The 27,092-nt window shown below is 36.2% G+C and overlaps 1 protein-coding gene and 1 non-coding gene across 3 annotated transcripts; one reads left to right on the top strand and one right to left on the bottom strand.

Moving 5' to 3' along the window:
* The first annotated feature begins 2,940 nt into the window (after positions 1-2,940).
* Positions 2,941-25,599, top strand: LOC131603338 (uncharacterized). 2 transcript variants are annotated; one of them, XM_058875631.1, is made up of 16 exons: positions 2,941-3,094; positions 3,833-4,057; positions 4,770-4,922; positions 5,762-5,920; positions 6,120-6,269; positions 6,468-6,617; positions 6,811-6,888; positions 7,003-7,149; positions 21,770-21,913; positions 22,363-22,440; positions 22,542-22,795; positions 24,044-24,250; positions 24,329-24,421; positions 24,524-24,628; positions 24,721-25,119; positions 25,247-25,599. In XM_058875631.1, the coding sequence occupies exons 2-16, from the start codon at positions 3,838-3,840 to the stop codon at positions 25,370-25,372; spliced, it is 2,463 nt and encodes an 820-aa protein (XP_058731614.1). In that variant the 5' UTR covers positions 2,941-3,094; positions 3,833-3,837; the 3' UTR covers positions 25,373-25,599. The 2 variants fall into 2 exon arrangements, with proteins under 2 accessions (XP_058731614.1, XP_058731615.1); XM_058875632.1 differs by having other exon boundaries at positions 4,770-4,796; positions 5,795-5,920.
* Positions 7,514-7,587, bottom strand: TRNAN-GUU (transfer RNA asparagine (anticodon GUU)). The gene has a single exon. It is a non-coding gene; the product is annotated as a tRNA-Asn (tRNA).
* Positions 25,600-27,092: the final 1,493 nt, after the last annotated feature.

The following is a 27,092-nucleotide window of genomic DNA, read 5'->3' on the forward strand; positions in this document are numbered from 1 at the left end:
TCCAAACTGTATCATGCATTGCTATACTCTTATGGCCATTTTGTTAGGCTCCATTCAATGTTTTGGCTATTGGCTGCAGGTTTGTACTTTTTGTAAGATATATTACCTGTTTTTACTCAATACTCCTTTAAATGTCTCTTAATTTCAAATTAAATCTTGGCGGGATTTTATCCCTTTAGCTACGCTGCAAGAGACTGTTGATAGATTTGATTTATGCAGCAACTTTTCATACTGTCCGTGCTCACACACTCTGAAACATCTGTCTGCTGCAATGGTTCCTCCCATCTTACAAATATGCTTGTAAAGAGAAGGCCTTTGCATGTAAGCAACATTGAATCCTTAAGCATTTAGGAACATTTTTTTTAAATGGATTTAAAAGTAATCTTGTATAATTAGCAAATTAGACTGATAAGAACTGTAATCATGGTCTTAAATTTGTTAAAATCTAATTAGTAATTCTTGTTTTAAATAAATCCTAATTATTAAGCTCCACGTTTTAGGATGTGGTAGTGGCTGGTTATCTTTTTTTTTTTGACAAAAACAAACTCAATTCATATCATTAATTAAAAATTGTTCAATACACTGAGGAATCCAATAAAGAACTGCGCGCCGAGACCAAGAATTGGCCGCCTTAGCAAGGCTATGGGCAACACAATTAGCTTGACGCTTAACAAACTTGACCTCAAAGTCGTTACGGGAACTAAGTAAATTACGGATACTATTAATAATCAAACTAAATTCAGAATTACGCAATGAAGGATCCTTAGTAGCTTGAACCACAATTTGGGAATCGCTTTCAAAGATGATGTGTTGCAAGTGTAAGTTGATGGCACCTTGGATGGCTTCCTTCAAAGCAATTGCTTCAGCTTCAACAATAGAGACATTTCCCCTATTCCACAAAGTACCCGCCACCATGAATCTTCCACCACTATCTCTAACACACCAACCTCCATTAGTCGTACCAAGACTAGTATTGAATCCCGCATCCACGTTGCACTTCAACCAACCCGGATGGGGTGGCTGCCATGTATTTTGATAGTGGCTGGTTATCTTAATTCTTATTTAAAATGCTAAACATGCCTTTAGTTTAAAATGAATTCAGTTTTTCCTTAAAATTCTGTGTTACTATTATTTGTTATTTGTAAGTGTTTCAACAATGGCATGATATATCTATGATAAATATATTTATCTCAAAGGAAATTGACAAATATGTATTTTTAAATGAGACATAATAAAGTATATTCAATATTTATGAAATTGTTTCATCTTATATTAAATTTATATAGACACTTAACAGTAAAAGAATTTAATTGATATAGTGATAGTGTAAAGAAATTTTACTCCGTTAAATTTTAATTGAAGTTTGACTTTGATTTTAATTATTTATAACTTAATATTTAAGAATGTTTGTGATGCACTAAAAAAATTTACACAAAAAATTGCATCGCAATTAACTTCGTAGTAATATATTGTCATTTTTTTTTAATTTAGATGCAGTAATAACTATTATATATAGACTAGGAGAGAATTATAGGAATAAGTTGTGAATTTTTTTAAAAATAATCAGATAAATAAAGTCTAGTTGATTGTTTAGTTGTAATACCCATTTCACAAATAAATAAAGTCTAGTTGATTTCTAAAAAGATAGTACAAATAGGACATACAATTATTGGTTGGTGGAGGTTGCTCCATGATTAAGACAAAACACTTCAAAACTTGGTCTGTCTCACATTTTCACAAAACACTTCAAAATCAATCTCAATCCATTAAACTTCTTCCTCCCCGGTCCCGTGCGATCGAAAACCTTTTCACAAAGAGTGATTCTTACATCGCTCATTAAAAGCAACCAACACACAATTATTTTCTACTCCGAACTACGAATGCTCCAACTTTCCCATTGTACAAGGGAATACGTAGGCACAAGATGCGACGTCTTTGTGAGCATAACAATAAAAAAAATTCCTTTCTTTCTCGCATAATAAGTAGAAGAACGTAGACATAAGCTAACATTCGATCACAAGATTATTTAAATGGGTACCGTTGAGTACAATGGATGTGAGGGGTACTAATACCGTCCCCTTACATAACCGACTCTCAAACCTATTCTTGGTTGCGAAGACCATCTTATCTTTTCTTTCATGGGTTTTATTGATAGTTTCCCTTTCCTTTTGGAATAAATAAAATTTGGTGGTGACTCTGTTATATTTCGATCGTGCGATACGCTCAAGTATTTTTTACGTCGCGACATAATAATTATATATTGGATTTAATATCAGATGAAGAGAAAACATATTTGAGTTATGATACTCCTTATTCACACAACGTCGACTGTGATGTAGTAGATGATGTACACACTCTATAATTTTTAAACACAATTAGTGCATCAGAACTTCCAAATCACAAGTTGAAATTGAAAGCGGGAGTTCCAGTCATGTTATCGAGAAATAAATAATCAGAGATATTGAGATTGTGTAATGGAACTAGGTTGATCATAACAAGCATGGGAAAATACGTACTCGAAGGAAAAGTTATTACAAGAAGCAATATTAGTGACAAAGTGTTTATCTTAAGATTGTCTTTTATGCCATTTGATGTAAGAATTCCATTCAAGTTTCAGCGCAAATAATTTTTGCTAATGATTTCATTTACAATGACCGTTAATAAAAGTTAAAGATATTGCTTAAACATGTTGGAATATATCTTCCCACACTCATATATTCGCACAATCAATTATACATTGCAATATCAATAATTACATCAAAAAATTATTTAAAAATATTAATCATTGATGAAGAAGACAAAGATACTCTTGTAACTTCAAATGTGATTTGTAGAGAAGTTTTTCATACCGTATAATTTATAATGAAAGTTTTATATATTTAATATTTTTAAACTTTGTAACTTCAAATGTGATTTGTAGAGAAGTATTATTTTTATTATATTTTTTTCTATGATCTCAATTAATCTTTCAGCATTTACGTAATTTATTTATTATTTATTTATATATAAAATATAAATAAAAACCTTTCGCGGTAACGCCACTGTGATTCCTCAAACCACCGCATTTACCGACTGCCACCACCGTCTCCGACCGGTAAGTCTCATTTTCACTTTCTCTCTAGCTTCTTCTAGCTATCATCACCATTCCTTTATTCTCAATTTAGGTTTATTAATCGCAAAAGGTTATATTGTAATTAGGGCATAGATAGTCACGATTATAGCATAATCCTCTATTGTAGTTTCCACAGTTCCACTGAGAAATACCCTCAATAAAGCACCTTTTTTTTATGTTAATGCTCTTGATAGTTCTTGATCGCAACCCCTATGTTGTAGTAGACTGATAGTACCCATAATCTATTGTTATTGTCTCTTCAAATGCAGTATAACTTTATAACACCATGTTTCCATTGTCTATCTTTTGCGGATTGCTGATATTTTATAACACCATTTTTTTAATTTCACTATTGGGCACTTTTGGTATCTATCATCTATATAATGTAATGTTGTATTGTTATACCAAATTAAGATTCTAATATCTTTGCAACTTGGATGGCTGAGTATGATTTGGTACCGGTGTGGGTTGACTTTGTTGCAAATTAAACCCTTTGGGTGTATATTGGAACATTAATATTATATCTTATTACACTTATTTAAACTATGAAGTATTGAGAACCAGAAGCAGTCCAGATTTTGGTAAACTAATTGTTTTTGGATGTTGAATTGAAATAGTTTTCAGGGCCCTATTAGAACTTCCAGTGGGCCTATTTGTTCCTTTACGGAGGCATGTGTATGAAATGCTGTTCCTAGTTCTGATTCCGAAATTTATTTTCAGGTGCCATGCCAAAGAGAAAGGGAAGAGGTCGGCCTAAAGGGTCGAGTCTTCAGAAGAAGGTTAAATCGAATGCAAATGTCGAAACAACTGTTCTTGATAATGCATTCAATGATTTGGAAATTGATCCTGAATTTGTAGAGGAGCAGAAGAAAGGCACACATGGATTCACTTTATCACATTCTCCTGTTCCAGTTGATCCTGGGTTTGTAGAGGAGCAAGAGATAGGTATACAGGGATTCCCTTTATTTCATTCTCCTGTTAACTCTTATTCCTTACTGACAACTTTTTTTTGTCATGAGAAGCGTGTGCCCTTTTTTAATGTTGGTGCTCTTGAGAGTTCTTGATGAATGATAATAAACATTCTTATTTTTTTAGTTATAAAAATAGTAGCGTTGATGTTCAAGAACACAACCCTTATGTTGCAGTAGCATCCATAATCCACTGTTGTTATCTCTTCAAATGCAGCATAACGTTATGTTTCAATTGTCAGTCTTTTGCAGGTTTGCTGATATTTTATAACACCATGGTTTAATCTATCTTGTATTTTTATCATCATTATATATCAGTGCTGGGTACTTTTGTATCTGTCATCTATGTAATGTAATGATGTATTGTTGTACCAATTTAAGATTCTAATCTTTTAGCACCTCGGATGGCTGAGTATGATTTGGTACTTGTGTGGTTTGGCTTTGTTGCAAACTAGACCTTTTGGGTGGGTTATAGAAGCATTATGTCTTATTATACCTATGTAAACTATGAAGTATTGAGCAGGGAAAACAGTCCAGGTAACGGTAAACTAATTGTTTCTCGATGTTGAATTGAAATAATTTTCAGGGCCCTAATCGCACTTCAAATGGGTATATTTGTTCCTTTACGAAGGCATATGTCTGATATGACGTTCCTAGTTCTAATTCTGTTTTCCGAAATTTATTTTCAGGTACCATGTTTATGAGAAAGGGAAGAGGTCGGCCTAAAAGGTCGATTGTTCAGAAGAAGTTTAAATCGAATGCAACTGCCGAAACAACTGTTTTAAGCAATGCATCAAATGAATTGGAAGTTGATCCTGAAGTTGTAGAGGAGCAGGAGACAGGTACACATGGATTCACTTTATCACATTCTCCTGTTCCAGTTGATACTGGGTTTGTAAAGGAGCAAGAGACAGGCACACATGGATTCTCTTTATTTTACTCTCCTGTTTACTCTTATTCCTTACTGACACTTTTTTTTTTTGTCACGGAAAGCATATACTACAGCTTTCTGCTGTCGTATGCTGCTTTTAATGTTTATTATTTCCAATAAAGCACCTTTTTTATTTTTATTTTGACACTCTTGAGAATTCTTGATGAATGGTAATGAACATTCTTAAGTTTTTGGGGTCATAAAATGGTAGCGTCTATGTTTTTCAACGCAACCCTTATGTTGCTGTAGTATCCATAATCCATTGTTATTATTATCTCTTCAAATGCTGCATAACTTCATGTTTCATTTGTACACCTTTTGCAGCTTTGCTGATATTTTATAACTCCGTGGTTTAATCAATCTGTTTTTTCATATCATAATTATATATCAGTGTTGGGTACTTTTGGTATTTATCATCTATGTAATGTAATAATGGATCGTTGTACCAATTTATGATTCTAATTTCTTCGCAACTTGGATGACTGAGTATGATTTAGTACTTGCGTCATTTGACTTTGTTGCTAACTAGACCATTTGGGTGGGTTATAGGAGCATTATGTTTTTGTATACTTATTTGATCTATGGAGAATTGGACATAATCTAGATTTTGGCAAGCTAATCGTTTCTGGATGTTAATTGAAATAATTTTCTGGGCCCTAGTGGCACTTCTAATGGGCCTATTTGTCCTATATGAAGGAATAGATATGATATGCTGTTCTTAGTTCCGATTCTTTGTTTTTTGAAATTCAGTTTTAGGTACCATGTTTTTGAGAAAGGGAAGAGGTCGGCCTAAAGGGTCGAGTCTTCAAACGAAGGTTAAACAGGGTGCAAATGTCAAATCGACTGTTCTTGACAATTCATCAAATGATTTGGAAGTTTATCCTCAATTTGTAGAGGAGCAAGAAACAGGTACACATGGATTCACTTTATCATACTCTTCTGTTCCAGTTGATTATGGGTTTATAGAGGAGCAGGAGACAAGTAAACATGGTTCTCTTTATTTTATGTTCTCCTGTTAATTCCTATAACTTTTTCTTTTTTATTTTGGTTTTCACAAAAAGCATACACTGTTCTTAGTGCCTATTTGTTTTTCGAAATTCATTTTCAGGTACCATGACTAGGGGAAAGGGAAGAGGTCGGCCTAAAGGGTCAATTCTTCAGAAGAATGTTAAACAGAGTGCAAATGTCAAAACAGTTCTTAATAATCCATCAAATGAATTCGAAGTTGATCGAGAGTTTTCAGGGGAGCAGGAGCCAGGTACACATGGATTCACTTTATCAGATTCTCCTGTTTCAGTTGATCCTGAGTTTCCGAGGAGCAGGCGACTAGTACACATGGATTCATTTATCATATTCTCCTGTTATCTCCTCTCTGTGGACATTTTTGTTGTTGTCGTGACTCGTGAGAAGCATATGCTAACTACTGTTGAATGTCTATTTTGTGTTTCACATACAGAAATGCCTACGAATAGGGGACGAGGACGACCAAAACGGTCAAGTGATCTGAATTATCAAAAGAGTGTTCAGAGAAATGTAAGTAGTAGTCCCATCAATCCTGCAAATATGGTGGAAACTGTTCATGAGGGCAAAGAATTAGAAAATCCAGGTATTGTTGTATGTAACAGTTGGATTTAGTTTGCTATTGGGAAAATCATATGTTACCATAAAACTTAATTTATTTAGACAAATAGGATAATTATTCATATCAAGAAACACTACATTGTCGCAAGGTTTTCTTATTGTTCAGAGCCCTGCGTTGATAAAGTGACAAGGCTTTCTTACTAGCTGGTTTTTTGCAGATCTCCAATTTTATGTTCTTGATAATCCATCAAATGAATCTGAAGTTGCTCCCGGGTTCGTAGAGGAGTGGGAGAGAGGTACACATGGATTCACTCTATCATATTCTCTTGTTAACTCGAATTTCTTAATGACATTTTTCACGGGAAACATTTCTAAATGTTACATGTATAATTTTTGCATTTATCATATAGACCTTCCTAAGAAAAGGGGACCGGGACGTCCAAAACGGTCAAGGGGTCAAAATTATCGTGAGGATGTTCCTAGGATCATAAGCAATCCCTTCATTTCTTCAAATACGGTGCAAGTTGTTCATGACTGTATAGAGTCAGAAAGTGAAGGTATGGTTTCATTTCATGTAATATTTAGATTTTAATTTCACTTGTTTTCTTTTTTATTTTATCCCTCTACTCATTTGATAATACTATTCGTTTTCTAAGTAAAATAAGTATACTAGTTTTTCTATTAGGAAAAGCATACATGTTTCCATGAGACTTAATTTGTTGTAACAAATATTATACTATATCATCATCATCATGGACACATACGTTAGGTCAATGTTAAATTATAATACTATGGTTTCATTCTTGATGTTAATGCTGTTGGTAGTAAGTAAAATGTGAGAAATGAGAGTTTTGTTTAATTGGCGGAGGTTATAGTAGTAAAATAGCATGGGAATAATGAATTGATAAAAAGGTCAAAAATCGCTAGAAGGAGGGGTTGAACCTCCGACCTTGTGGTTAACAGCCACACGCTCTAACCAACTGAGCTATTCCAGCTTCGTTGCTTAGGGCACTCGAATGTCATTATTTATATACATGCAACTTGTAATATTAAATGTAAATCACACAAACCACATTACACATGCTGTAGCGCAATCAGCAATCGTTGACGCAGCATGCTTCAATGTGTTGTTTTTCGGTTTAATAAAATAATGCCACAGAGGAAATTATCGGCTGAGTCGCGGATCGGTACGCTTTCTTTAAGACGTTTCGCGGTACTGCCAGATTTATGCAAAGCAGCTCGTAAATACCCACGACGCCTCCAGGATAAAACAGCTCGTTTCAATACGATTCACACTTGCACGTGTGATGAATCGTTCTAAATGATACACCTTTCTGATGGTTAAAAAACCAGTCTCAGTATCTGGATTAATTCCAGTCGAAAAAAGAAAAGAACAATTTGAGATGAAGCAGAGTAAGAGAGAGAGGAGAGAATTCGGAATTGAACTCTGGAGTGCAGAATAAGTGACTGAGGGAAAAGTATTTATAGGCAAAAGGATCCACCCGAATGGACCAAATCGTGGGCGAAAATAGTGGGAGAGTTGAACCGGCCCAGTCAAAGTAACCGTTATTCACTTGGTCAGACTTGGAGGACAAGTAAACCTAGTCAAAATCTAGGTTAAGACTTGGTCTAAGGACACGTCACCAATTCGTATTAATTAATATTAAATATTAATTAATTTCTTATTTAATAGTATTTAATTTTTACCGAATTAATTAATTATTCAATGATAATTAATTTCCATTAATTCGGGTTCCAAAAAATTAATTCATGTAGACCGAACCGAGCCGAACCGGGCCGGGCCGGGCCGAGCCGAGCCGAGCCGGCGGCGCGCGCGCGCGTGTGTCTTCTTGGCATATTGGTGTGTCCTCACTCCTTTATAAAATTGTAGGTGCCCTTGGGCCCAACAACAATTGTTCAAGTTGGAATATATATACACTACTAATATTTGTGTTCCCTCCAATGTGGGACTTAAATGAACCTTTTCAAATTCATCTCCATATTAGCTCTTACTTGTGTTCATTTATTGCTCATTTAATGTCAATAAATCTTTCCAACTCTTCCTCCAAGTTATCATCATTCCAAGTTCCAACAATCCCCCACTTGAATTTAAAAGGTGATTTTAGAAGTACGTTAAACGTTTCTAAGATTATGCATAAACAAAGGTGTCTACGACTTGAACCTTTGCGTAGCAAGTAAGATTCCGATTCAACAAGAGTGACACTATTGTCTTGAACTCTATCTCAGACATCAGACCTGCACATAACCTTTTCTTAAGGTGTATTCTTAATAGCCCGTGCTTTTAATGGCCCTGCACGTGTATCCCGGTTTAGTGAAGGCTCTAGGAATCCTGCCTCGAAATTCCATAGGAACCGGCCTCAGTTCCACAATCACATAGGTGAATCTATCAAGAGTACTCCTGTAGCCTAGGTACCCCCTCATATAGAGTATAGATTTCATTAAGAGTTTCTATTATCTCATCCTCTTATCACTTCAGGATTCATGCTTCTTTTATTTAGTTTAGCATGATCGTCTCATATCACTCACAACTTGTTATTACCCATTGAACCTATTTCTTGGGATCTCCAGTCAATTAGGTCGGGTTACCATCATGAGCGACTCACATTCCTATAGGCATTAGTCCCATCTTATATGATGTATTATAGACTTTCTCTCTAGCTAATCCTTTCGTCAAAGGATCTGCTAAATTTTCATCAGTGCGTACATGATCCACTCTCACAGCTCCTTTAGAGATACAGTCTCTAATAGTGCTGTGCTTTCTTCTAATTTGACGTCTTTTACCATTATAATAACGGTTCTCTATTTTTGCAATAGCCGCGGTACTATCGCAGTGGATCAACACAGCTGGCATAGGTTTTTCCCACAAAGGAATCTCAGCTAGCAAGCATCTTAACCAACTTGCTTCTTCACTAGCATTTGCTAATGCTATCATTTCAGACTCCATCGTGGACTGAGCCAGGATAGTCTGTTTCTTTGATTTCCAAGATACAGCTCCTCCGGCTATGTTGAATACATAGCCACTAGTAGCTTTGGAATCATCTGATAAAGTATTCCAATCTGCATCACTGTATCCTTCAAGTACTGCAGGAAATCTCTGATAATGTAGACCGAGGTTCATTGTCTTTTTAAGGTACCGCATGACTCGCTCAATAGCTCGCCAATGCTCATTACTCGGTCTACTTGTAAACCTACACAACAATCCTACAACATATGCAATGTCTGGTCTAGTACAATCAGTGGCATACCTAAGACTGCCAATGATGCTTGCATATTCTGCCTGTCTGACACTTTCACCAGTGTTCTTAAACAGTTTCATACTTGGATCATATGGTGTACTTGATGGTTTACATTCAAAATAGTTATATTTCTTTAAGATCTTTTCCACGTAGTGTGATTGATCCAAAGAAATTCCTCGTTCAGATTTTGTGATCTTGATGCCAAGAATCACACTCGCTTCTCCGAGGTCTTTCATATCAAAGTTGTTGCACAACAATGATTTCATAGCGTTAACGGCATGAATGTTTGATCCAAATATGAGTAGGTCGTCTACGTATAGACAGATGATAGTGCAAATGCGATTCTCAGATTTGTAATAAACGCATTTGTCACTTTCATTCACTTTGTACCCATTCGATATCATTAGGTTATCAAACTTTTCATGCCATTGCTTAGGAGCTTGTTTTAATCCATACAAGGATTTATCTAACTTACAGACCTTGTTCTCTTGTCCATGGATCACAAAACCTTCAGGTTGTTCCATATAGATTTCTTCTTCTAAGTCACCGTTTAGAAAAGCTGTTTTTACATCCATTTGGTGTACTATCAAATTATAGATAGCAGCGATTGATATAAGTACCCTAATGGATGTAATTCTAGTGACTGGAGAGTAAGTATCAAAGAAATCTACATTTTCTCTTTGTCTAAAACCCTTGGCTACAAGACGAGCCTTGTATTTATCAATAGTTCCATCAGGTTTTAGTTTCTTTTTCAAAACCCATTTACAACCAATTGGTTTGCATCCAGGAGGCAAGTCTACTAAGTGCCAGGTCTTGTTAGACTCAAGAGAATCTATCTCATCATTAATGGCTTCCTGCCATAAGTCTGCATCTAGCGATGACAAAGCTTCTTGAAAATTTATTGGATCTTCTTCTACATTATAAGCCGCATAGTCAGGCCCATAATCTTTAGAGACTCTTACTCGTTTACTTCGTCGAAGTTCTGTTTCTACCTTGTTGTTGCTTTCTGTGCTTCTTATCACAGGAATGTGACTCGATTGAGTGCCCCCACTATTTCTTGATTTGAAGGGAAATTTGTCTTCATAGAAATCAACATCATTCGATTCTATGATCACTTTTGCATTTAGGTCATAAAACCTATATGCCTTACTGTTTGCTGCATAACCAATGAATACACATTCGTATGCTCTACTAGCGAGTTTAACTCGTTTCGGATCCGGAATTCTGACATAGGCCAGACAGCCCCAAGTTCTCAAATAAGACAAGTTTGGTTGTCTTTTCTTTAATATCTCATAAGGTGAGATCTTACTTTTTGACTTGGGTATTCTATTCAGGACATAGCAAACAGTCAATAAAATTTCCCCCCACCAGTGAGGTGCAGCACCAGAATTCATCATAATTGCAACAACAAGTTCAGTAAAAGTTCTATTCTTTCTCTCTGCTTTACCATTCATTTCAGGAGAGTATGGAGCAGTCGTTTCATGTACAATTCCATGCTTAATATAAAATTCATTAAATAACCCAGAATCGTATTCAGTTCCCCTATCACTACGAAGTCTCTTAATCTTCTTACTAAATTGATTCTCAATTTCAGTCACATACATCTTAAACATGTCAAGCGCTTCACTTTTATTTTTCATTAAGTATACATAAGTATAATCAGAACAATCGTCAATAAAAGTGATAAAATAACGTTTACTATTTCTAGTTAAGGTTCCATCTAATTCACATATATCAGAATGTATAAGATCTAGGGGATTAGATCCTTTAATTATTGATTTATGTGAGGTCTTAGTTATTTTAGCTTGACTACAATATTCACATTTATTAGTATCATTCACATTTAATTTAGGAATTAAACCTAAGTCGCTTGCATTAGAAATAATTCGCTTATTAACGTGACAAAGTCTAGCATGCCAAATATTAAAATCACACAAAGAGTAAACGGAAGGAGAAACTTTATTAAAATCAACATTCAACTTAAACATGCCATCAGCGGCGTACCCTTTCCCAACAAAAATACCATTCTTAGTGATGGTGTACAAATCTGCCCCTATAGTTTGACTAAACCCTGCCTTATTTAAAAGAAAACCAGAAACAAGATTCTTCCTAATTTCAGGAACGTGCATGACGTCCTTCAAGATCAAAGTCTTTCCTGAGGTGAATTTCAGCTCAACATCTCCAATTCCAGCAACATTAGTGGTGTGAGCATCTCCCAACAGCACTTTCTTATCTTCAGCAATAGTGTATGTCTTGAACATAGCACGGTCATAGCAGACATGGCGAGAGGCACCAGTGTCTATCCACCAGCCATCACTTCCACCAACCATGTTGATTTCAGTGATCATAGCAACAAATGGCTCATCAGTCATATTAATTTGAGCATTTGATCCAGCAACAGGTTTAGGCCTGCTCTTACATTTCCTTGCCATATGACCCGGTTTTCCACAATTGTAGCAAGTGAAAACCGGAGCGTCATTTCTCTGTTGTGGTGGTTGCTGCCTAGCAAATGGAGCAGATGGGGCCCTAGAGGGATTCCCATTCTTAATTCGGTTCACAACATTGCGGTTCTGATTCTTTAATGGTTTGCCAGTAGGCTTCAGAACCGCACCGAATTTCTTTTTGTTGTTCGAAACAACTAAGACTTCATCTTTCTGATCTTGTCTCCGAGCTTCCTCTTCAATTCGGAGGCGAGTAATCAGACTCTCGATTGAAAATTCTTTTGTTTTGTGTCGAAGGACATTTTTGAAATCTTTCCAACCGGGGGGCAGTTTGTCAATTATTACAGCAATTTGAAATTGTTCATCGAGGGGCATACCTTCAGTAATGATTTCATGAGCAATTTTCTGAAGCTCGTGGCTTTGAGCTTCCACAGACTTTTCATCCACCATCTTGTAATTCAAGTAGCGGCTCACAGCATATTTCTTTGCACCAGCTTCTTCGGTGTCATACTTCTTTTGGAGAGCTTCCCAAACCTGTTTAGCAGTCTTGTGATTACTATAGTAATCATATAGGTCATCAGCAAGACTGTTCAGAATGTGATGTTTGCATAGGTAATCATTTTCTTGCCATAGGGCAATTTCTTTTCGGAGCTGTAAGTCATCTGCTGCGGCTTTTTCTTTTGCAGCAGAGTCTCCATCAGACGTTTTGGAAGCTCCGTCCTTTTTGGAGGTTCCGTCAGATTCAGCAGTTGACTTACCATTAGTTATCTCGATTGATCCAGAAGGAACAATTGGGATGTCCTCAGTCAGAACGTGAGCAACCTTTTTCAGAGTTAGGAAAAACTTCATCTTAGATTGCCAACGTTTGAAATTGGATCCCTCAAACTTGAATGGTTTGTCATTCGCAGAAGCGGCCGCAGTATTACCGATAGTTTCCTCAGTCGACATGGCAGTTACAGAATCGTCTTAAAATTGTTGTTTTTCGGTTTAATAAAATAATGCCACAGAGGAAATTATCGGCTGAGTCGCGGATCGGTACGCTTTCTTTAAGACGTTTCGCGGTACTGCCAGATTTATGCAAAGCAGCTCGTAAATACCCACGACGCCTCCAGGATAAAACAGCTCGTTTCAATACGATTCACACTTGCACGTGTGATGAATCGTTCTAAATGATACACCTTTCTGATGGTTAAAAAACCAGTCTCAGTATATGGATTAATTCCAGTCGAAAAAAGAAAAGAACAATTTGAGATGAAGCAGAGTAAGAGAGAGAGGAGAGAATTCGGAATTGAACTCTGGAGTGCAGAATAAGTGACTGAGGGAAAAGTATTTATAGGCAAAAGGATCCACCCGAATGGACCAAATCGTGGGCGAAAATAGTGGGAGAGTTGAACCGGCCCAGTCAAAGTAACCGTTATTCACTTGGTCAGACTTGGAGGACAAGTAAACCTAGTCAAAATCTAGGTTAAGACTTGGTCTAAGGACACGTCACCAATTCGTATTAATTAATATTAAATATTAATTAATTTCTTATTTAATAGTATTTAATTTTTACCGAATTAATTAATTATTCAATGATAATTAATTTCCATTAATTCGGGTTCCAAAAAATTAATTCATGTAGACCGGACCGGACCGGACCGGACCGAACCGAGCCGAGCCGGCCGGACGGACGGCGGCGGCGCGCGCGCGCGTGTGTGTCTTCTTGGCATATTGGTGTGTCCTCACTCCTTTATAAAATTGTAGGTGCCCTTGGGCCCAACAACAATTGTTCAAGTTGGAATATATATACACTACTAATATTTGTGTTCCCTCCAATGTGGGACTTAAATGAACCTTTTCAAATTCATCTCCATATTAGCTCTTACTTGTGTTCATTTATTGCTCATTTAATGTCAATAAATCTTTCCAACTCTTCCTCCAAGTTATCATCATTCCAAGTTCCAACAATCCCCCACTTGAATTTAAAAGGTGATTTTAGAAGTACGTTAAACGTTTCTAAGATTATGCATAAACAAAGGTGTCTACGACTTGAACCTTTGCGTAGCAAGTAAGATTCTGATTCAACAAGAGTGACACTATTGTCTTGAACTCTATCTCAGACATCAGACCTGCACATAACCTTTTCTTAAGGTGTATTCTTAATAGCCCGTGCTTTTAATGGCCCTGCACGTGTATCCCGGTTTAGTGAAGGCTCTAGGAATCCTGCCTCGAAATTCCATAGGAACCGGCCTCAGTTCCACAATCACATAGGTGAATCTATCAAGAGTACTCCTGTAGCCTAGGTACCCCCTCATATAGAGTATAGATTTCATTAAGAGTTTCTATTATCTCATCCTCTTATCACTTCAGGATTCATGCTTCTTTTATTTAGTTTAGCATGATCGTCTCATATCACTCACAACTTGTTATTACCCATTGAACCTATTTCTTGGGATCTCCAGTCAATTAGGTCGGGTTACCATCATGAGCGACTCACATTCCTATAGGCATTAGTCCCATCTTATATGATGTATTATAGACTTTCTCTCTAGCTAATCCTTTCGTCAAAGGATCTGCTAAATTTTCATCAGTGCGTACATGATCCACTCTCACAGCTCCTTTAGAGATACAGTCTCTAATAGTGCTGTGCTTTCTTCTAATTTGACGTCTTTTACCATTATAATAACGGTTCTCTATTTTTGCAATAGCCGCGGTACTATCGCAGTGGATCAACACAGCTGGCATAGGTTTTTCCCACAAAGGAATCTCAGCTAGCAAGCATCTTAACCAACTTGCTTCTTCACTAGCATTTGCTAATGCTATCATTTCAGACTCCATCGTGGACTGAGCCAGGATAGTCTGTTTCTTTGATTTCCAAGATACAGCTCCTCCGGCTATGTTGAATACATAGCCACTAGTAGCTTTGGAATCATCTGATAAAGTATTCCAATCTGCATCACTGTATCCTTCAAGTACTGCAGGAAATCTCTGATAATGTAGACCGAGGTTCATTGTCTTTTTAAGGTACCGCATGACTCGCTCAATAGCTCGCCAATGCTCATTACTCGGTCTACTTGTAAACCTACACAACAATCCTACAACATATGCAATGTCTGGTCTAGTACAATCAGTGGCATACCTAAGACTGCCAATGATGCTTGCATATTCTGCCTGTCTGACACTTTCACCAGTGTTCTTAAACAGTTTCATACTTGGATCATATGGTGTACTTGATGGTTTACATTCAAAATAGTTATATTTCTTTAAGATCTTTTCCACGTAGTGTGATTGATCCAAAGAAATTCCTCGTTCAGATTTTGTGATCTTGATGCCAAGAATCACACTCGCTTCTCCGAGGTCTTTCATATCAAAGTTGTTGCACAACAATGATTTCATAGCGTTAACGGCATGAATGTTTGATCCAAATATGAGTAGGTCGTCTACGTATAGACAGATGATAGTGCAAATGCGATTCTCAGATTTGTAATAAACGCATTTGTCACTTTCATTCACTTTGTACCCATTCGATATCATTAGGTTATCAAACTTTTCATGCCATTGCTTAGGAGCTTGTTTTAATCCATACAAGGATTTATCTAACTTACAGACCTTGTTCTCTTGTCCATGGATCACAAAACCTTCAGGTTGTTCCATATAGATTTCTTTTTCTAAGTCACCGTTTAGAAAAGCTGTTTTTACATCCATTTGGTGTACTATCAAATTATAGATAGCAGCGATTGATATAAGTACCCTAATGGATGTAATTCTAGTGACTGGAGAGTAAGTATCAAAGAAATCTACATTTTCTCTTTGTCTAAAACCCTTGGCTACAAGACGAGCCTTGTATTTATCAATAGTTCCATCAGGTTTTAGTTTCTTTTTCAAAACCCATTTACAACCAATTGGTTTGCATCCAGGAGGCAAGTCTACTAAGTGCCAGGTCTTGTTAGACTCAAGAGAATCTATCTCATCATTAATGGCTTCCTGCCATAAGTCTGCATCTAGCGATGACAAAGCTTCTTGAAAATTTATTGGATCTTCTTCTACATTATAAGCCGCATAGTCAGGCCCATAATCTTTAGAGACTCTTACTCGTTTACTTCGTCGAAGTTCTGTTTCTACCTTGTTGTTGCTTTCTGTGCTTCTTATCACAGGAATGTGACTCGATTGAGTGCCCCCACTATTTCTTGATTTGAAGGGAAATTTGTCTTCATAGAAATCAACATCATTCGATTCTATGATCACTTTTGCATTTAGGTCATAAAACCTATATGCCTTACTGTTTGCTGCATAACCAATGAATACACATTCGTATGCTCTACTAGCGAGTTTAACTCGTTTCGGATCCGGAATTCTGACATAGGCCAGACAGCCCCAAGTTCTCAAATAAGACAAGTTTGGTTGTCTTTTCTTTAATATCTCATAAGGTGAGATCTTACTTTTTGACTTGGGTATTCTATTCAGGACATAGCAAACAGTCAATAAAATTTCCCCCCACCAGTGAGGTGCAGCACCAGAATTCATCATAATTGCAACAACAAGTTCAGTAAAAGTTCTATTCTTTCTCTCTGCTTTACCATTCATTTCAGGAGAGTATGGAGCAGTCGTTTCATGTACAATTCCATGCTTAATATAAAATTCATTAAATAACCCAGAATCGTATTCAGTTCCCCTATCACTACGAAGTCTCTTAATCTTCTTACTAAATTGATTCTCAATTTCAGTCACATACATCTTAAACATGTCAAGCGCTTCACTTTTATTTTTCATTAAGTATACATAAGTATAATCAGAACAATCGTCAATAAAAGTGATAAAATAACGTTTACTATTTCTAGTTAAGGTTCCATCTAATTCACATATATCAGAATGTATAAGATCTAGGGGATTAGATCCTTTAATTATTGATTTATGTGAGGTCTTAGTTATTTTAGCTTGACTACAATATTCACATTTATTAGTATCATTCACATTTAATTTAGGAATTAAACCTAAGTCGCTTGCATTAGAAATAATTCGCTTATTAACGTGACAAAGTCTAGCATGCCAAATATTAAAATCACACAAAGAGTAAACGGAAGGAGAAACTTTATTAAAATCAACATTCAACTTAAACATGCCATCAGCGGCGTACCCTTTCCCAACAAAAATACCATTCTTAGTGATGGTGTACAAATCTGCCCCTATAGTTTGACTAAACCCTGCCTTATTTAAAAGAAAACCAGAAACAAGATTCTTCCTAATTTCAGGAACGTGCATGACGTCCTTCAAGATCAAAGTCTTTCCTGAGGTGAATTTCAGCTCAACATCTCCAATTCCAGCAACATTAGTGGTGTGAGCATCTCCCAACAGCACTTTCTTATCTTCAGCAATAGTGTATGTCTTGAACATAGCACGGTCATAGCAGACATGGCGAGAGGCACCAGTGTCTATCCACCAGCCATCACTTCCACCAACCATGTTGATTTCAGTGATCATAGCAACAAATGGCTCATCAGTCATATTAATTTGAGCATTTGATCCAGCAACAGGTTTAGGCCTGCTCTTACATTTCCTTGCCATATGACCCGGTTTTCCACAATTGTAGCAAGTGAAAACCGGAGCGTCATTTCTCTGTTGTGGTGGTTGCTGCCTAGCAAATGGAGCAGATGGGGCCCTAGAGGGATTCCCATTCTTAATTCGGTTCACAGCATTGCGGTTCTGATTCTTTAATGGTTTGCCAGTAGGCTTCAGAACCGCACCGAATTTCTTTTTGTTGTTCGAAACAACTAAGACTTCATCTTTCTGATCTTGTCTCCGAGCTTCCTCTTCAATTCGGAGGCGAGTAATCAGACTCTCGATTGAAAATTCTTTTGTTTTGTGTCGAAGGACATTTTTGAAATCTTTCCAACCGGGGGGCAGTTTGTCAATTATTACAGCAATTTGAAATTGTTCATCGAGGGGCATACCTTCAGTAATGATTTCATGAGCAATTTTCTGAAGCTCGTGGCTTTGAGCTTCCACAGACTTTTCATCCACCATCTTGTAATTCAAGTAGCGGCTCACAGCATATTTCTTTGCACCAGCTTCTTCGGTGTCATACTTCTTTTGGAGAGCTTCCCAAACCTGTTTAGCAGTCTTGTGATTACTATAGTAATCATATAGGTCATCAGCAAGACTGTTCAGAATGTGATGTTTGCATAGGTAATCATTTTCTTGCCATAGGGCAATTTCTTTTCGGAGCTGTAAGTCATCTGCTGCGGCTTTTTCTTTTGCAGCAGAGTCTCCATCAGACGTTTTGGAAGCTCCGTCCTTTTTGGAGGTTCCGTCAGATTCAGCAGTTGACTTACCATTAGTTATCTCGATTGATCCAGAAGGAACAATTGGGATGTCCTCAGTCAGAACGTGAGCAACCTTTTTCAGAGTTAGGAAAAACTTCATCTTAGATTGCCAACGTTTGAAATTGGATCCCTCAAACTTGAATGGTTTGTCATTCGCAGAAGCGGCCGCAGTATTACCGATAGTTTCCTCAGTCGACATGGCAGTTACAGAATCGTCTTAAAATTGTTGTTTTTCGGTTTAATAAAATAATGCCACAGAGGAAATTATCGGCTGAGTCGCGGATCGGTACGCTTTCTTTAAGACGTTTCGCGGTACTGCCAGATTTATGCAAAGCAGCTCGTAAATACCCACGACGCCTCCAGGATAAAACAGCTCGTTTCAATACGATTCACACTTGCACGTGTGATGAATCGTTCTAAATGATACACCTTTCTGATGGTTAAAAAACCAGTCTCAGTATCTGGATTAATTCCAGTCGAAAAAAGAAAAGAACAATTTGAGATGAAGCAGAGTAAGAGAGAGAGGAGAGAATTCGGAATTGAACTCTGGAGTGCAGAATAAGTGACTGAGGGAAAAGTATTTATAGGCAAAAGGATCCACCCGAATGGACCAAATCGTGGGCGAAAATAGTGGGAGAGTTGAACCGGCCCAGTCAAAGTAACCGTTATTCACTTGGTCAGACTTGGAGGACAAGTAAACCTAGTCAAAATCTAGGTTAAGACTTGGTCTAAGGACACGTCACCAATTCGTATTAATTAATATTAAATATTAATTAATTTCTTATTTAATAGTATTTAATTTTTACCGAATTAATTAATTATTCAATGATAATTAATTTCCATTAATTCGGGTTCCAACGAATGGACCAAATCGTGGGCGAAAATAGTGGGAGAGTTGAACCGGCCCAGTCAAAGTAACCGTTATTCACTTGGTCAGACTTGGAGGACAAGTAAACCTAGTCAAAATCTAGGTTAAGACTTGGTCTAAGGACACGTCACCAATTCGTATTAATTAATATTAAATATTAATTAATTTCTTATTTAATAGTATTTAATTTTTACCGAATTAATTAATTATTCAATGATAATTAATTTCCATTAATTCGTAGACCGGACCGAGCCGGGCCGGCCGGCCGGACGGACGGCGGCGGCGGCGGCGCGCGCGCGCGTGTGTCTTCTTGGCATATTGGTGTGTCCTCACTCCTTTATAAAATTGTAGGTGCCCTTGGGCCCAACAACAATTGTTCAAGTTGGAATATATATACACTACTAATATTTGTGTTCCCTCCAATGTGGGACTTAAATGAACCTTTTCAAATTCATCTCCATATTAGCTCTTACTTGTGTTCATTTATTGCTCATTTAATGTCAATAAATCTTTCCAACTCTTCCTCCAAGTTATCATCATTCCAAGTTCCAACACAATGTGACAACATTAATTCAAACATAGTTTTAATGCATACATACATGTACAGAAATTATGGTTGAATGGATAAACTATGTTTCACTCCAGACATACTTCAATCCCTTTTCTTGGGCTTTTATTGTTGGCCCCATCATACTCCTAATAATAACAATATTTTTGTATTCACCTAATAAAATAAGGACCTCAAGGTTCCAATTTAATTTTAAACAAAACATGTTTGAAATCAAATAATTATTTTTTAATAAATATATTATTTTTTATAAATCTTTATATAAGAAAACATTTTGTGAAGAACTTGAAATCTAAGACTCCAAACATCAACGTTTTTAAATAATATTGAGATCTAAGACTCCAAACATGAAGATTTTTAAACAAAATTAAGATCTAAGACTCCTTTTAAACAAAATTAAGATCTTAAGGCTCCTAAAATAAACAAAACTCATTTCCCATATTTTACTTACTACCAACAACATTAACATCAAGATTGAAACCATATAAATCATTAACTGAAGTACTCAAGTTTAAAATATAAAGCATATTTTTTGTCTGTAGCATATGCTATGATATCACCTTGTATGATGAATGAAAATGAAAGACATATATATTTTTTCAATAAAGTAAAATGGTTTTTTCCCTAACGTATGTGTCCATGATGATGATGATATAATATCATAAGCATAAACTTTCCGGTCCAATGGAAGTTGCACTTGGGTTTTATTTCTTTTTTCGTAGTTGATTGTGTGGTTTGTGGGCGCAGCCGACAAGTTGTGCCAGGTCTTTGCTGCTAGTGCCACTGTGCTTGTTGGAGTTTGGTCTTTCTGTTTTGCCATAATTTGATCCTTTTCTCGCTGCAGTATTTTTCTGGGTTCTTTGTGCTCTAATAAGACAGTTTGTTAGCCAAGTTTTTGGAACTTTTTTTTTGGCTCTGTTTCATTCATGCCATAGTTGTATTTCTGGGTCATCCATGGCTGATTTCCCTTGTTGGGTTAGAAGTTTTGTTGTGTTTTGGTCTGTTGTGCTCCAATGACATTGGGAATATAGTGTTTTGTGGACTCACAAGTGGGAGATTATTCGAATTGAAGTGTGAGTGTTTGGTCCTACCATACGAAGTGGGAGATTCACACTAAGTGGGATATTCAAGGTTTTGTTTTTCGATATATTTTAACTTTTAACAATTTTAGGATCTTATATTTTTATGATTTGGCGAGATAGTTTATGTACTTAGATACAAGTTTATGCTTATGACACCTTACTATGTTAATTTGGTATTTTTTGCTTTATTATTAAGTGGGATATTCAAGGTTTTGTTTTTTGATATGTTTTAACTTTTAACAATTTTAGGATCTTATATTTTTATGATTTGGTGGGATAGTTTATGTACTTTGGATACAGGTTTATGCTTATGACACCTTACTATGTTAATTTGGTATTTGTGGCTTTATTATTAAGTTGAAATTTTGAATTATAGATGCATTTATGGAATTATATAAAAGTATAATGTCATATACATTAATTTTAATGAGGTAAACTCGTACGAGTCGAGTTTACAAAATGAGTTTTGACTTAAACTCTCAAATTTATCAACGTTGGTGTAACGTGTTATCGTCATTTTTTTCCTCTCAAATTTAACATCCTTGGTGTAACGTGTTATCGTCGTTTTTTTCCTCGACTTCCATGGTGCTGGGGGATGGAAGAGGGCTAATTTGTGCTAATTGTTTTCTAATATTCAATATTGTTGTGTTCATATACAGATATGCCTAACGAAAAGGGACAAGAACAACCACGCGAGTCAAGGGTGCAGAACTGTCATAGAAATCCCAATGGCACTGTAGTTTATGATAATCCATCAAATGTAATGGAAGTCAGTCCTGTATGTGAAGAAGGCCCCGAGGCTGGTACGCTATCAGTTACATATATCTTATTATATTGTTTTTTACTTATATATCATCTCTAGAAACCATTATAGTAATATACCCTCTTTCCTTTAGGTCAAAAGATATTACGCTTTTATTAAACTAATCTTATTAATGTGTTGAAAGTAGGTACAGAATAATAATTAAAGGGCACAATTGGAAGAATAGTAATCATTTTTATATTGAAAAGTGAGAACGACATTCATTTTTAAACATTTTATTTGCTAAAACGACATGCATTTTGAAACAGAGGGAGTAATATTTAACATTATAGATAATAGGTGGGACGACATATGTAGTAATCGATTTGAGTAACTAACTAATAGTTGATTGATCTCTAAGTTTGCTCGCTGTCCTTTATTTCATTGATAGAAATTATAGTTAAGAATAACAGATGGCCTATTATCAATGATTTTTGTGTGTTTTTGAAGTATTTAATACTCCTATGCAAAGAGGACGAGGGCGACCAAAAGGGTCAATGAATCAGATGAACCATCCACAGAATGCAGGTAGAAAGTTGAATATTTTCATTGCAATGATTCTATAGTTTCTGGCTTCTTGAGGTTCTATTTGAAAATTATCTTATTTTTTCTATCGCTTTTTGCTTCAGATGCAAGAGTCAGGCCTAAGAAAATTGTAAGAGGACCGACAAAAGGGGTTATGCTTGAAATGAAGCGTAAACTGAGTCCAGATGGAAAGTTGGATGTTATCATTCATCCTGAGAGGCTGGTGGCTATAGGTCCAGGCCGTAAGGACTTCATTACTGATCTTTCTATTATTCTTCGCAAAAACGCCCGTTTTAATGTGAACAAGTGGAGGCGGGTTCCACAAAGTACTAGAGATACAATAGTGGAAAAAATTCTGGTACGTTATTAGCAATCATGCTAATTTTGGTTGGTTTTACTTGTGATTATCGTAATTGACTTTTGGTGATGCTGCTTGTTACTTTTCCAGTGTTGTCTTACAAATATTGGAAACATATAGCAAAGTGAAAACATGACGTTTTTTGCACTTAAAAGTGAAGACAAAAAGATGTTCTCTCAAACCAAACACCCCTTACATTTTTATTCTAATCACGACAGACAGCTTTACATTTTAATTATGCAGAAATAGGGATAGAAGTTTACGAATTAAATATTAGATTATCAATATGCCACTCCCTTGTTTGGTTATATAACATTAATACCCAACATACAGCATAGTAACCTATTAAGATCCCTCATTTAGTAGAGCTATGGCCGAATTCCTCCTTATAATGCTTGGGACTTTTGTGCTGTGTGTTGGAAACACTAGCTGCCTTCATTGCAGCCATTATACATCCATGCACGAAAGGTCCAGTGCTAGACGTGTGAGGGGCTGTGTTGGAGACCATTGCTGCCCTCCTTGCATTCTATGTCCTTATTAAAATTTCACTAAGGCCTAATGCAACCCCAAAAGCTAGAGCTAATGGGATGACGGGTGAGGATTACCCAAACTTTATTAGGACCACTTTGGCCATAACTTCGATATGAGGCCTCAACATAACCCCTATGGCATAAAAAAAAATTAGTTTTCCATGTGCATTGCATTTGATGCAGTTCTCCCTTTCTTGAAAGTGTTGCCCAATTTGTTGGAATAATATGTTCTATTTATGGTGGGTGTGCTATTAGAATTTATCAAATATCAATTGTTGGTTACAGTATATCCATAGTTTGAACAATTAGTTGTAAAGGTTGGAAGGACAGTGGTTTAGCTTAAATAAGAGGGAGGTATGAGGGAGTTTCATTCATGTTTTATGCATTGAGTAAACAGTCCCCTTGCTCAGTGGCAAGGGAAAACCCTTGGAGGAACTTCCCTTCCATAACACTACAATGACATGTTATTTTACATAGAGTCTAACTATAAAAAAGTTGTCTCGCTTGTTCTCTTTTTATGATTTATTCATGTGTTCTTCCCTTGGCTGCTCTTCCACACTTGCCTTGTGATGTAGAAGCTCTTTGTTCTGTTTTGGACCTGTTGAAATTTTTTTCATCCTTCAATTTTTTTCATCCTTCAATTTTTTTCTTCCGAATGTGTTATTTTGAGGAATGTGGATATGGAATTCTGTAGTTTAAATAGGTTTTATTTTCACAGAACCATTGGAGACTTCCAGATACAGATATGGTTCGGAAGGCGATTATTGATGAAGCAGGCCGATTATATCGGAATTGGCGCAACAGGCTTCATGAGTATTACTTAATGTTTGAAACAAAAGAAGAGGCCCTGAAGCATGTCCCTGAGGATGTCAATGGGCCTGATTGGAAATTCTTGGTTGATTATTTTAGCAGCCCTTCTTTTGAGGTACGTTCACTTTTGCTGTTTATATTCAAACTTGTTAATTTTAATAAATTTCATAACATGCTTTTTGTTGATATTCAGATGATTAGCACGAAAAACAAGGCATGTAGGGCAAAACAGCGGACTCTTCATACTAGTGGGCGAAAGTCCTTTCAAGCAATTAGCTTTGATGCAGTAAGATGTCAATTATTTAACTTGGTGTTGTGTCTTGTCAAATTGCATCACTTTTTTTTTTCTATTAACTGTTTAACTAGTATATGTATATGCATTTAACAGCGGGACCCGACGACTGGAAAAGAGCCTGATTTGCAGACATTATGGCAAATAACACACAAAAGGGCCAACGGGGAGTGGATTGATGAGGCATCTAAGGAAATAAATGTAATCATATTTTAAATTACTGCTGCAGTTTTATTTGATGTTCTCCCACTTATTTAAATTGTTGACTGTTGTATTGTATCGATTCATTATAGGACAAAGTTACCGAACAAGTAGGTGAGATGCTGCTAGAGAATTCTCAGGATGGGGTGGAAATAGTTGAACCTGAGATTATTAAAACTGCCTTTAAGACGGTGGTTGGGAAGAAATCATATATGCAAGGATTTGAAGAAGGACTGAGGTCATCAAGCTCTGGTAGAGTTAAAAGGTTGCAGGCTGAATTAGACGCCCAAAGGACGGAGACAGAGAATGCTAAGAAAGAATGCAATGAAATAAGAGCCAAACTTGTTGAGGTTGAGTCCCAACTAGCAGAGGAGCGGAGGAAACGAGAGGAGAGTGAGGTTCGATTAGTGGATCGTCAAAAAGATATGCAGGAAATCAACATTCAGGTTCAGACTGCCATCCAGTCAGCATTGTCTCAATATTGTCCACCAGTGAGTATAAAGATCATACATACATATTGTTGGATTTTCAATTTTATGATAAGTGATTAAAGTTGCTTTAAATTTTGAAATAGTGCAATTTTGAAATTACACTAACTTATGTTTATTTTGGTGATAGAAAACTGAAGCAGCGACCTCATCTGAACATAACGAAAAGGTTGCTGAACTTGAAGCACAACTCCATGAGGCGGAAGATGTGATAACAGATATTAGGGCAGAATTAGCTAGGTATCGCAGGTATTAGGAAAGTGAAGCGTTCGCAAGGAGCGTCGATGATTAGTTTATGACAGATTTGAGTTACCAGATTGGACCTGGAAAGGATCTTATCCGCATGTGCAGTTAATTTTGTGCTATACAGAAAAGTGAAACAAAATTTCTCATGAACAATCATCATTTAGCAATATTTGCTATTCTTTTTCCGCTGAAAAAAATTTGACTTCCAACAATGGGTCTGTTTGTTATAAGCCAGAATGGGTCTTTCTTTTTTTATATAAGCCAACAATGAGTTTGTTATAGTTTAAAAGTAATGATTTTAGTATTTTATATATATTTTGTTATAACTTTTTAAACTAGAGTTAAGTATGTTAGAGGTGTTAAGTTGTACTCTATTATTGAGACAACTCATTGAAAATTGAAAAGAAAGATGGAATATTATTATTCTCATTGATTATAGAGGAAATAGAGTACCTCTCTATATATACATAAAATGTAACCAACTTGAGCTGTAAAAACGGAAACCGTTATATACCCATATTAAAAATAAACTATGATAAAACTAAATTAATAACCCTATAGTTTAACAAGAGGTTCTCATAAATGTGCCAACATTTAATTTTAGTCCTTCTAAAATATTTTTTTAAACTAGGGTCGTGCTAACGATTGCCTCAAGGGCACTCTTTAAGGATTCCATATAAAAAGAATATTGTACTGAATACAAGTCTTTTAAAGAAAAATATATCTTTTATTGTTTAGAAAAGTCACTTATTTTAATTTTCAATATATTTAATACAAGTATTTTCAAACAAGAATATACCTTTTTAAACTCTTAACAATGATTCTCGTAAACTTTTCCGTCTCTACAATTTGTTTCTCCTTTTAGTTTTCACTGACGGAGACTTACGTAGCATGTCAAATATGTTTTTTTCTTTGACAAGTAAGATTTTTATTAAATTAATTACTTTTGTTTTATATTAAAGGCAAATGTTGAACCCTAATTTTTTTCATTCTTCTTCGTCCTTCTTCAACTCCATTTTGTCTTCTTCATGTTCTACTCGGTGAATCTTAGTTTCGTTTCATTCTTCTTCGTTTTCTTCAACTGCATTTCGTTCACAGTAAAATTAGTATGTCATCTTCATCAAGGTGTATCAAATAAATATCGTATCATTTAACAAGTGTGAGCAACCGTTCAGGAAGAAGGTGTGAGTATAATGTTCGTATGATATTATACAATTGCAATAGCGAACGTGTGATAAGTGCCAAAATATAGTTATTTTGTGTATGTAAATAGTGACATTTATCGATACTTTTTGTTAATACCGTTTGAATAATTCTCCGTTGTGTGTAATTTCGTATACTTTGAGTTTTGTTACGTTTTTGTGTAAATATGTACCGTTTGATAGTTTTGTTGTATTTTTGTAGGTTTTATTGCGTTGTCGGAGCCTCGAGGAATAAAGTGTTGAAGACACGGCTGCGAGCGAGTTTTGAAGAAATAAAGTTGTTGTTCTGGTGTAGCGCGCTACGCGCGCTGGAGGGCGCGTCGCGCGGCCTGGGAGCAAAAGAAATAATTCTGAGTGAAGCTTGGGCGCGTCGCGCGGACTTGAGGTGCATCGCGCGCTCTAGGGCGGTTTGGTACATTGAGTGACAGCGCGCAACGCGCGCTGTAGGGCGCTTAGCGCGCTCTGCGATTTTTCAGTTTTTGTATTTATAGTTCAGAACATAATTTTTAGAGTTTTTACCATCCATTT

Source organism: Vicia villosa, linkage group LG5 (genome assembly GCF_029867415.1).
Source record: "Vicia villosa cultivar HV-30 ecotype Madison, WI linkage group LG5, Vvil1.0, whole genome shotgun sequence".
Lineage (NCBI taxonomy): Eukaryota > Viridiplantae > Streptophyta > Magnoliopsida > Fabales > Fabaceae > Vicia > Vicia villosa.